The sequence below is a fragment of the Nycticebus coucang genome, chromosome 1 (assembly GCF_027406575.1).
Source record: "Nycticebus coucang isolate mNycCou1 chromosome 1, mNycCou1.pri, whole genome shotgun sequence".
NCBI lineage: Eukaryota > Metazoa > Chordata > Mammalia > Primates > Lorisidae > Nycticebus > Nycticebus coucang.
The window spans coordinates 117,187,765-117,200,861 of NC_069780.1; the positions used below are offsets into that span (position 1 = coordinate 117,187,765).

The 13,097-nt window shown below is 39.6% G+C and overlaps 1 protein-coding gene across 1 annotated transcript in view; it reads right to left on the reverse strand.

Annotated features, from left to right (window-relative positions):
* ADGRV1 (adhesion G protein-coupled receptor V1) overlaps positions 1 to 13,097 on the reverse strand; it is a 669,001-nt gene that overhangs the window by 341,886 nt on the left and 314,018 nt on the right. Inside the window, exons 78-79 of the mRNA XM_053586729.1 lie at positions 9,559 to 9,966; positions 7,770 to 7,954 (exon numbers count right to left, since the gene is read on the reverse strand). Of these exons, the coding sequence (XP_053442704.1) occupies positions 7,770 to 7,954; positions 9,559 to 9,966 (593 nt within the window). The remainder of the gene's footprint in view (positions 1 to 7,769; positions 7,955 to 9,558; positions 9,967 to 13,097) is intronic.

Sequence of the window (13,097 nt, forward strand, 5' to 3'; positions counted from 1 at the left end):
AATATTTTCGCTGTTGCTTTGAACTCCTAGTCCACCCTTCCCCTGGCCTGGTGGTCTAGAAGCCCAAACCCTGCAGAGAACAGAACATTTGCTGATCTTTATTAAGACTGGGCATTGCATACTCTGAAGGAGCACAGGTATGCTGTACCTGTGAATCTGGTAACAGTGCAGAAAGGCACACGGGAGGGAAAGGTATCTGGCTTGGTTCTGAGAAAGAGCAACTAAGCAGCGGGTGGAAGCTTGTTTCTCCATACAACAGGTGGAGGCTTGGGAACCACTGAGGTGTGGGAACCCGAATGGAGACATCTTCCACCTAGCAGCAGCATTAACAAAGCGATCCCACTGGGGTCAAATTTCAGAGAGACACCTCCCCAATTCTGTGGACTGCCAAAGGGAGCTAGACCTCGCATTGCAGGGATACCAGAGGAGCAGAGCAGCTGGGGCAGAGGCATGGTCTCTGAGGGTGAAAAACATTTGGTGCCTTGTTAACCTCTTCTTTGGAATGAGCTCAGGTGGAAGAGTCCCCTGTTTCCATTGAGCACCCGAGGTAATCAGACTTCAACTCCCCCAGCCAGCTGGTGGCAGAGTGTGGTCACTTGGTCAACGAGGCATTGACTTTAGCAGGCCCAAATCTCTGGTGCATTTGCTCATTGTAGGGAACTAGGCCACAGCCCAATGGGGCTACCAGTGCCTGGGTGTGACAGAGGTGCAAGGTGAGGATAGAGGCAACAGCCCTCCTGGACTGTTTTGCTGGGCGGGCCTTTCTGACTCCACAGACCACCTGAGTGAGTTACACTTAAGCTGCCAGTAGACCCCACTGTATAGATGCTGAAGATCTTATGAACTCGCCTACCTGATTGGTATTTGTGTTGACCAGGACAATTGGTTAGGAACTCTTGACTGGGGCTGATCACCCAGGGACCCACCAAGGTTGTACCCTGGTTGTGTTGTTATGGAAGTGTGAAATTCTCCCCTTCCAGTTGTCGCCTGTGGGGGTGTGGGGTGTCTTAGTTGCTTATATATCTCTATAGGTGAGATTTCAGTCCAAAGCCAAATTCAGTCCAAATTCACTAGAATTGGACAGAGACTGGATGAATACAGATCAGAGCCATCTAACCTCATCACACCAAGCAGTTCCCCAGAGTTTCAGACTGTAGTACTGAATGGGAACTTTGTAAAGCTCTAAGGGAAAAGCCTCAATCACCAATCCCAGTTTTTTGGTAAAGGGGTGATTAATTACAACTCCAGAAGCTCTCGATTCAATTTCACCTTGCCAGCTTCTCTACCTAAACAGTGAATAATAATCATGGGACGGAATCAGTGGAAAAACTCTGGCAACATGAATAATCAGAGTAGATCAACTCCCCCAAGGAATGACAAAGGAGACACAACAGAAGATCCCATTCATAAACAAATGGCTGAGATGTCAGAAATTGAATTCAGAATTTGGATTGCAAATAAGATTAACAGAATGGAGGTAAAGATGGAATTAGAAATTCAAGGAGCAATTCACAAGTTGTCTCAAGAATTCAATGAATTCAAAAACAAAAATCACCAACAATTTTGACACATTGAGGCAAGAACTTGCAGCCCTCAAAGATCTGAGCGACACAGTAGAATCCCTCAGTAACAGAATGGAGCAGGCAGAAGAAAGGATCTCTGACATTGAAGACAAAGCTTTTGAACGCTCCCAAATGCTCAAAAGAGAAGTGGAGAACAAAAACAGATCATTCCCTGAAAGAATTACGGGACCACTCCAAAAGAGCAAAAAATTTGCCTTATAAGAATCCCTGAAGGAGAAGAGGTTGCTTCAAAAGGCCCAAATGCTCCCTCTACTCCAAAAGATAATGGAGAACTTCCCAAGCATGGTAAGAGATACTGAAATTCAGATAGCAGACAGTTTCAGAAAACCAGCACAACCAACCTGAATAAAGCATCTTCTACACACATTGTAATTAACTTCTCCAAAGTTAATATGAAGGAGAAAACCCTGTAAGCACCCAGATGGAAGAAAGTCATAACCTACAAGGGGAAGAATATTAAAATAACTGCAGATCTCTCTGTTGAAACTTTTCAAGACAGAAGAGGATGGTCATCAACCTTCAAACTCCTAAAAGAAAACAACTTTCAGCACAGGATCCTGTATCCAGCTAAACTGAGCTTCATTTATGACAGAGAAATTAAATACTTTAATGACATACACACGTTAAAGAAATTTTCCATAACCAAACCAGCTCTTCAGGATATCCTCAACTCATCCTCCATAATGACCAGCAGAATGCTCTACCACCAATGTAAACTCACTCTGAAAATCTTGACCAAAATCCAATTTCCACACTGGTGAAAAGATTCAAAATGTCCACTGGAATTTCAAAAAACTTGACACCCAACATATTACCAGGCTTATCAATACTCTCAATTAATGTGAATGGCTTAAACTGTCCTCTTAAGAGGCACAGGTTGGCTGACTGGATACAAAAATCGGGCCAGATATCTGCTGCATTCAAGAATCTCATCTAACCTTAAAGGATAAATACAGACTCAAGGTGAAGTGATGGACAGCTGTAATCCAGGCAAACAGAAATCAGAAAAAAGCAGGGGTGGCAATTTTATTTACAGATACAACAGGCTTTAAACCAACAAAATTAAGGAAAGATAAGGATGGTCACTTCGTATTTGTTAAGGGAAACACTCAACATGATGAGATGTCAATTATTAACATTTATGTGCCCAATCAGAATGCTCCTCAATTTATAAGGGAGACCCTAACAGACATGAGCAATTAAGTATCTTCCAGTATCATAATAGCTAGAGATTTTAACACACCTTTGCCAGTGTCAGATAGATCCTCTAATTAGAAACTAAGCAAGGAAATTTTGGTCTTAAACTTCATCATACAACAATCGAATTTAACAGACATCTACAGAACATTTCATCCTAACAAAACTGAATACACATTCTTCTCATCAGCCCATGGAAAATCCTCCAAAATTGATCACATCTTAGGTCACAAGTCTAACCTCAGCAAATTTAAAAGTATAGAAATTATTCCTTGTATTTTCTTGGATCATCACACAATAAAAATAGAACTCACCAATAACAAGTATCTGCATACTCATACAAAGACATGGAAACTAAACAGCCTTTTGCTGAATGATAGCTGGGTCATAGAGGAGATTAAGAAGGAAATTGCCAAATTTTTGGAACAGAAAAATAATGCAGACACAAATTATCAGAACCTGTGGGATGCTGCCAAGTCAGTCCTAAGAAGGAAATTTATAGCATTGCAAGACTTCCTCAAGAGAATGGAAAGAAAGGAAGTCAATAACTTAACGGGACATCTTAAGCAACTGGAAAGGGAAGAACATTCCAACCCCAAACCTAGCAGAAGAAATAACTAAAATTAGAGCAGAATTAAATGAAATTGAAAAACAAAAGAATTATTCAAAACATCAATGAATCAAAAAGTTGTTTTTTTGAAAAATTCAACAAAATTGATAAACCTTTGGCCAACCTAAACAAAAATGGAAAACTGAAGTCCCTAATATCATCAATCAGAAAGGACAAAGGCAAAATAACAACACCTCAGAAATTCAAAAAATCCTTAATGAATACTACAAGAAACTCTATTTGCAGAAACATGAAAATCTACAAGCAAGTGACCAATACTTGGAAGCATGCCGAATTCTTAGACTTAATCAGAAAGAATTGGAAATGCTGAACAGACTTATATCAAATACTGAAATAGAATCAACTATACAAAATCTCCCAAAAAGGAAAAGTCTGGGACCAGATGGCTTCACGTCAGAATTCTACCAAACCTTTAAAGAGAAACTAATACCTATATTACTTAACCTTTTCCAAAACATTGAAAAAGAAGGAATACTCCCCAACACATTCTATGAAGCAAATATCACCCTGATCCCCAAACCATGAAAAGACCCAACAAGAAAAGAAAACTATAAAGATCCTAGCAAACAGAATCCAGCAACACATCAAATGAATTATACAGCATGACCAAGTGGGTTTTATCCCAGGGTCTCAAGGATGGTTCAATATATGTAAATCTATAAATATAATACATCACACAAACAAACTAAAAAACAAAGACCATATGATTCTCTCAATAGATGCAGGAAAAGCTTTTAACAATATCCAGCATCCTTTCGTGATCAGAACACTTAAGAAAATAGTTATAGAAGAGACTTTTCTTAAACTGATAGAGACCATCTACAGTGAACCCACCGCCAATATCATATTGAATGTAGTAAAATTGAAAACATTTCCATTCAGATCAGGAAGTAGGCAAGGTTGCCCACTGTCTTCCCTGCTTTTTAACATTGTAATGGAAGTCTTAGCCATCACAATCAGCAAGAGAAGGCGATCAAGGGTATACAAAATAAGGTCAGAGGAGATCAAACTTTCACTCTTCAGAGATGATATGATGTTTTACCTGGAAAACCCCAGAGACTCAACCACAAAACTCTTAGAAGTGATCAAGGAAAACAGTAGCATCTCAGGATATAAAATCAATACTCACAAATCAGCATCTTTTATATATACCAATAACAGTCAAGCCAAAAAAAGTCAAGGACTCTAATTCCATTATAGTTGTGCCAAAAAAGATGAAATATTTTGGAATTTACCTAACAAAGGACATGAAAGCTCTCTATACAGAGAATTATGAAACTCTGAGAAAAGAAATGGCTGAAGATGTTAACAAATGAAAAAACATACCATGCTCATGGCTAGGAAGAATCAACATTGTTAAAATGTCCATATTACCCAAAGCAATTTACAAATTGAATGCCATCCCTATCAAAGCAGCACTTCCACCATACTTTAAAGATCTGGAAAAAATAGTACTTTGTTTTATATGGAACCAGAAAAAAACCTTGAATAGCCAAGACATTACTCAGAAATAAAAACAAATCAGGAGGAATCATGCCACCAGACTTAAAACTATACTATAAATCTATAGTGATCAAAACAGCATGGTATTGGCACAAAAATAGAGAGGTAGATGTCTGGAATAGAATTGAAAACCAAGAGATGAACCCACACACTTACTGTCATTTGATCTTTGATAAGTCCATTAAAAATATAAATTGGGGGAAAGATTCCCTATTTAACAAATGGTACTGGGAGACCTGGCTGGTGACTTGTAGAAGACTGAAACTGGACCCGCACCTTTCATCATTAACAAAAATTGACTCTCCCTGGATAAAAGATGTAAACTTAAAAAAGAGATGAAACTATAAAGATTCTTGGAGAGAGTGTAGGAGAAACACTTGAAGAAACTGGCCTGGGAGAATACTTTATGAGGAGGACCCCCCCTCCCCGGGCAATTAAAGCAACACCAAAAATACATTACTGGGATCTGACCAAACTAAAAAGCTTCTGCACAGCCAAGAGCACAGTCAGTAAAGCAAACGGACAGCCCTCAGAATGGGAGAGGATACTTGCAGGTTATGCTTCTGACAAAGGTTTGATAACCAGATTCCACAGAGAACTCAAACCTAGTAATAAGAAAAGAACAAGTAATCCTATTTCATGGTGGGCAAGGGACTTGAACAGAAGCTTCTCTGAAGAAGATAGGCACATGGCCTACAGACACATGAAAAAGTGCTCATCGGGCGGTGCCTGTGGCTCAAAGGGGTAGGGCATGGGCCCCATATGCCGGAGGTGGCGGGTTCAAACCCAGCTCTGGCCAGAAACTGAAAAAAAGTGCTCATCATCTTTAATCATCAGAGAAATGCAAATCAAAACCACTTTGAGATACCATCTAACTCCAGTAAGAGTGGCTCACATAACAAAATCCCAAAACTACAGATGTTGGCATGGATGTGGAGAAAAGGGAACACTTCTGCACTGCTGGTGGGAGTGCAAGCTAATATGTCCTTTTGGAAAGAAGTATGGAGAATACTCAGGGATCTAAAAGTAGATCTGCTGTTTGACCCTGCCATTCCTCTATTAGGTATGTATTTAAAAGACCAAAAATCACTTTATAACAAAGATATTTGCACCAGATTGTTCACTGCAGCTCAATTCATAATAGCCAAGTCATGGAAGAAGCCCAAGTGCCCATTGACCCATGAATGGATTAATAAATTGTGGTATAATAAAAAAAGATAAAAACAAATAAATAAATGAATTGTGATATATGTATACCATGGAATATTATGTAGCCTTAAAAAAGATAGAGACTTTACCTCTTTCATGTTTACATGGATAGAGCTGGAACATATCCTACTTAGTAAAGTATCTCAAGAATGGAAGAAAAATAACCAATGTACTCAGTACTATTATGAAACCAATTTATAAGCACTCACACTTTCATATGAAGAATTGATTACAACTATGGCCCAAGATGAAGGCGAGAGGGATGAGAGGGGAGGAGGGAAGTCAGATCTAGGGAGGGTGAATGGTGGGATCACACCTATGGTGCATAATGCCAGGGTAGTATAGAGTATAAATGTGTTAACATAATAATTAAGTAAGCGAGATGAGCTACATATGAACCAGTGTGATGAAAGCGTTCCTAATTCTATATGAAATCAGCACATTGTACCCCATAAATGCATTAATGTATAAATGATCTATGTGTTTACGACTTAAAAAAAAAGTAGATATGTAGCAGCAAAAAATAATAATAATAAATAATAAATAATTATGAAGACTTTTTAAAGGTAGTCTTCAAAATGATTCTGCATTTCAATAGTGCTTTGAGCACTGAAGACAGCATTCATGGAGAATAAATAATAAAATTTGTAGAGTTTATATAATAATCTTAATTAAACAGATTCCTTTAAATAATAGTTAATAACGACTCTTTTTAAGATAACATATGTTATTCTGTGAGAATTGGGAGGAATCTCAGTTTCAATGTCCAATTATCAACCAGTTTTATGTTAAGTCAAATAGAAATAAAATTTTTAGAAGTCTTTGTACCACCCGATCCAATTTATCTTAAGAATATAATTTTTAATACTACAGCATCTAAACTATGTTAACATATAGTGAAGGAATTAATTATATAACTAACATGAGCTATATTTTCCTCTGTGAAACTCCAGCCACAAAACAAAAGAGTTTGAAGTTCAACAACATTTATAAAACTGTCACCAAGTGGATGGAAACATCACAGCTCTAGAGGAAGCACAACTAGCAGCACATCAAGACACTCGCAAAGACTGGGATCAGCTTCCTTTTTTTTTTTCTATTCGGAATTATCTTCTACTCATTAAATAGATAAGAGAAGCAATAAGACTTTTCATGTTTTTAAATGATACTTCAAAATACTGAAATATATTGTTGACAACATAAATTTTTTTTTTTTTTTGAGACAGAGTCTCACAGTGTAGCCCTCAGTAGAGTGCTGTGGTGTGACAGCTCCCAGCAACACCTAACTCTTTGGCTTCCTGGGTAGGTGGGACTACCAGCATGTGCCACCAAGCCCAGCTAGTTTTTCTATTGTTAGTAGAGACAGGGATCTCACTGTTGCTCAGGCTGGTCTCAAACTCCTAAGCTCAGGTGGTCCACCCACCTAAGTCTCCCAGAGTGCTAAGATTACAGGAGTGAGTCACCACACCTGGCCTATAAATTTATTTTTCTTAATGTATCTGCTACGTTTTCTTCAAATAACTTCGTTTGCCCAATAGGTACAATGAATGGATCATATAAGTCCATTTGTATTATACATTGCTTTGTAAACAGTGGGGAAAATACATACATAAAAGATTAATGCTAACATATTAAAAGATACTTACTTTTCACCAGGAGAACCACAGGTAACATCAGTCAGCAGAGAAAAGGCAAAATTCTCAGTCAACTCTGAAAAGTGACTGAATCCCCTAGTGTCCTTACGCTTTGGGTTAATAAGAGCACAAAGAATCTCATAGAAAAGAGTTCGGCTTTTAACACTGAAAGCTTGATTTTTTCCTTCAGCAGTTATCTAGAAAAATAATCCAAAGATGAAAATATGCCTTAAATAAATATGTAATGTATAACACATTTTCTTTATTAATAGTTATTTACATTAAGAACTATGATGAACTTACGAAGAATTTAAGAATAGCTATTAAAATTATTAATTAATTTTAAATATTAATTAATTAAAATTATATTTCAAATTATATATTAAAATTACATCCACTTATACTTTAAAAGGCACAAATAAACATTTACAAGGAAAAGATATAATCACCAAAGTATTTTCTATCTAGTCATTGTGGCTGCATGGATCACTTAATTTTAGCGATAAAAAATTAACATCATGACAATGTGAATGTTACTTTCTTGGCATTATTATTATTGTTTAACATTTCAATGTAGCAATTGTCTGTCATTTTCTGAATGTATTTGTGCTCCTTTGTTCTTTACGAGGTTTTTGTTTCTAGTCCTTATTTTAAACATTGTTATTGTTATTAAAATTTAAGCCTTTTTAATTTTGTGAAGGCAAAAAAATGGAAACCTAATAAACACATGTATATGTAAAAATAAAAAATTTTAAAAAATTACATCATGAGTTAAAATTAACCTCATTTTTGCATGTACCCCCAGGGATTCTTATTCATTTGAACAACAAATAAGGAAATAAATATCTCAAGAATATGTGTTTACAATAGAAGAAAGGTTTATTCTAAATTATCTGTTTTCCAGTGAACAGAAGCCACCACAAATCACTAAATTTCTACAGGATCAAATGAGAAAATCCTTTCCAAGAGTAGCTCAGGGGGCTCTTGCCTTCTAGAGTAAGCACCAACGTTCCTCCTTAATAAAAAACTGGGCTATTTATTGTTTGGGAGACAAAGAAAGAAAACAGGAGGAGAAATCGTCTTCATGATTTCTCCTTGTCAGAATGAAGGGGACGGCATCTTTACTCTCTGACTAAGAACGAATATGAAGCCAATGGCTTGCTATTCCACACATTCTAACGGATTTGGTAAGTCCCTAGTACTTCTTCAAACCTTAAGTCGTGACTTTCTAGATAATTGTTACAATGTGCCTCAACTGCCACATTATCACTTTTTATAACTTGCATGTACCTTTATTAAAGAACTTATGACAAACTTGAAATGATTTGTCTGTTTCTCCCAGTCAGTGTGCTCACTGTGGGCTGGGCACGATGGCTCACACCTGTTATCCTAGCAGTCTGGGAGGCCAAGATGGGTGGATTGCCTGAGCTCAGGAGCTCAAGACCAGCCTGAGCCAGAGTGGTACCCTGTCTCTAAAACTAGCCAGGCATTGTGTCAGGCACCTATAGTCCCAGCTACTCGGGAGGCTGACACAAGAGGATCACATGAGCCCAAAAGTTGGAGGTTGCTGTGAGCTGTGATGCCACAGCACTCTACCAAGGATGACAAAATAAGATTTTGTCTCAAAAAAAAAAAAAAAAAAGAAAGAAAGAAAGAAAAGAAAGGAAAAAATTGTCATCATTTCATGCTAACTGATGTTAGAATGAGATCTTTGTTTGGTTTGCTTTTCCTTTTTTTATTTATGAATTTTTACTAACCACTTTCACAAGCAAAGGTGCTAATGTTTGCACGGGCTTCTCACCTTCTGAGCTAAATGCATCACGGCACTGAGTTGCTCATCTGTGCCCTCTGTGGCTACTTTCATGTTGATGCTGTGGAGCACCCTGTTGAGAATGTCGTCGCCCAGGGGCTGGTGCAGCTGATCGGCAAGCCCCCAAATGGCCTGTGACTCTGCGTCCGAGACCAGGGTGACGTTGGCAGTCCCATACATTTTATCAACCTTGGCACCTCCTTTTGGGTCAAAAAGCACAATCTGGAAGCGTTTAGGAAATGGATTTAAAGACCCTGTCTCTGGTGTTAGGATGACATCCAATACAGTGTTTCTCTGGCCAGGTTCAAACACCAACATGCCTTCAGTTCTCACAAAATCCTTCCCGGAAATAGCTGGAGATACAAGCGTGCGACCTATTGCCTCAGCACTCCTCAACTCCTACAAATTAAATAATACAATTTAAGTGAAACTGGTACGTCTGTCTCTGCTTTTGCCCTGAACACATTCTTATTTCTTGAACAAATTCTGTCCTTTAAACAAACTGATGGGCAGCACAGCAGTACTACCAAAACATGGGGTTGTATATTTTTTCCAATCTTCTAAGGTAAGCTACAGCAATAAATACAGACATACCATGTGATGATGAGGTTAGGAAAGAGGTGTCTTAGAATGGGTCAAGGCAGAGAAGTAGGACAGAAGTGGATTTCATAGGATTTCTCCAGTTGTGAACACAGTAAGAATTGTGCTTTAAATAACACATGCCGCAAAATGTAAGTCTGGAGGCAAAAAGGGAATATTTACATTTTCATTCTCACCTAGAACTTGAGGCTGGGGGAGATAAGGTCCCAGACATAAACATCTCTGATTTTCTCAAGTTACAGTTGTTAAAATTTTTTTTGAAAAGTGTTTTGGAAAGTGAAGTATGAACATTTAGTCAAGGAAGAACCAATGGAACATGCATTTATTTACGGCTGAGCCCACAACTACTAAACTCCCAGTATGTGGCAAATGGCACACCGTGGATGCAGATTTGAATAGCAGAGTAATCACACCCATGGGACCGACTGTTCTAGCAGAGTTATAGACTGCACAAGGGCTATGGAATTGCAGATTATTTTTTGCATGAAGGTAAGTATGAAGACAAATGAAGTAGGTGAAGGAATGCAGGGTGGTGGTGGTGAGGGTATTACTGTAGATAAACCTGGTTATAGAAGCTCTTGATGTGATATTTAAACAAAGACCTTGGTGAATTAAAGGGACAGGCTACATAGGGATGTTGGGGAAATATTCTAGGGAAAAAGAACAGCAATCACAAAGGCCCTGAGGTGGGAACCAGCTCACTATGTTAGAAAAAGAACCAGACGGCTACTGCACTGGGAGGGGAGGAGCGTGCTGGACGCCGACATAGACAGGTGGAAGGGGTCACATCATGTAGGTCCATTACACAAATGTGGCAAGGAGACCCTGGAGAATTTAAGCAGGAGGGTGGCATGTTTTGTGTAACTTTTCATGAGTATTCGGGCTTCTTATGTATTAGGGTATAGCAGGGATGAGCATGGAGGCAGTGAGAGAAGATGGGAGGTTTTTGTTTAGTTTCTGCAACTAACAGTGGTAGAACTGGGTGCATCAGTAGCAAGAGTAGAGACTGGGAATATCTTCTGAATGTGGAGTCAAAGGACACTCTGATAAATCTGCTGCTGGGGGTTCCAGGGGAAGGAAACAAGAACTGAGGACAACTCCTAGACGTTGGCCTGGATGAGTAACTGGAGGAGTGGTGAAAAATAGGGGGAAACATTGTTAAGGGAGAAATTAAGAATTATTTAGTACACATATTAAGTCTGACATGTCTCTTAGCGTCTCAGCAGAAGTGATAAAATCTCACCCTGAATCAACATGCTTCTTTTTGTGTTCATACCCCTTCAAGGCTATTCAGAATGTGGTTGATTTCTGGGTCTCATGTAATAGAGAGTTTTGTCTTGTTGCTGAGCTGTGGACTCTGTCGTTAAGATACATTTTTGCCTGGCAGACCCCAGCACAGTTTCCTGCCCACAGCCAGGGGTCCTCAAACTTTTTAAACAGGGGGCCAGTTCACTGTCCCTCAGACCGTTGGAGGGCCGGACTATAGTTTAAAAAATATATATATGAACAAATTCCTATGTACACTGCACATATCTTATTTTGAAGTAAAAAAAAAACAAAACAGGAACAAATACAATCACACCGCCTCATGTGGCCCGCAGGCCGCAGTTTGAGGACCCCTGGGACTCTCCCTCGCATCTCTGGTTCACATGATTGCTACAGCACCCTGCATATACATATACTATATTTTGTGCATCCAAAGTTCTATTTTTTTGAGCCACCTAACAGTAACGTAACAAAGCACATACTAAACAGGACTTTAAATAAAACTTTGTAACCTTGACATCTAAAGAGTCATAAGCCTTGGAATTGTGAAATAGGGGAAATGGCAGCCCTGTCCAGATGCTGGTTTTCAATTTGTGGGTTTTCTGAAGTTACTGTATTTTTCCATGTATAATGAACACGTTTTTGCCCAAATTTTTGAGGGAAAAAATAAGGACGCACGTTAGACATGGTACAAATACACCGACATAGTACTAATTCCATATCTATATAAATGCCTTTAATTCTTTTTTTTTTAAGACAGTTTCACTCTGTTGCCCAAGCTAGACTGCCATCGTATCAGCCTCGCTCACGAAACCTCAAACTCCTGGGCTCAAGAGATCCTCCTGCTTCAAGCACCCAAGTAGCTAGGACTACAGGTGTACACCACATTGCCCAGCTAATTTTTCCAGTTTTAGTAGAGATGGGGTCCACTCTTGCTCGGGCTGGCCTTTAACTCCTGAGTGCAAGCAAATTCCCACCTTGGCCTCCCAGAGTGCTGGGATTATAGGCATGAGCTACCTTGACCTGCCAGCTTTAATTCTTTTATTTATATGTTAAAATAATAACTCTAGAAACCAATAATGATATCTGTATCCAAAATAATACCCTGGAATATGGTAATCATGCCCCTTCCATGCTACCCACTCCCAGTCACCCCACCACCAGGCAGGCACCACAGTGGCAGTGTTGGGGCCTCAGCAAAAGGAGGACGTGCCGGCCACACAGTGGCGCCTCCTCCTGTCCCCAGAGGCTTGAGGTGCAAAGCTGGCCCCTGACAAGAAGCTGGGAGTGAGCCAGGCGGCAGATGAGTGTGCTCTGAATACCCTGAGCTCCTGACCTCCTTCAACGGGCCCACCCTCATCTCCACATGTTCTCATTTCCTAATCCCACTCAAGTCCATCAATGGGAACTCTAAAGGGCTAGTTTCCTGAGAAGCTGCTGTGAGGGGCCGGGCTGGCCCTGCCTGCCCAGCTCCTGACTGTAGACCCCTGCCCTTTCCATACTGCCTCATTTCTTGCACAACTGGCCCCACCCTGAGGCTGCCAGGATACCCTGCTGAGGAGGAAGCCTCCCGGGCTGGGACCAGCTTCTGAGACCTGGTTTTACTAGTAGCTCGCTATTGTGAGGGTACGTGGCAGTAAAGCACAAAAGTTCGGGAGTGCCTG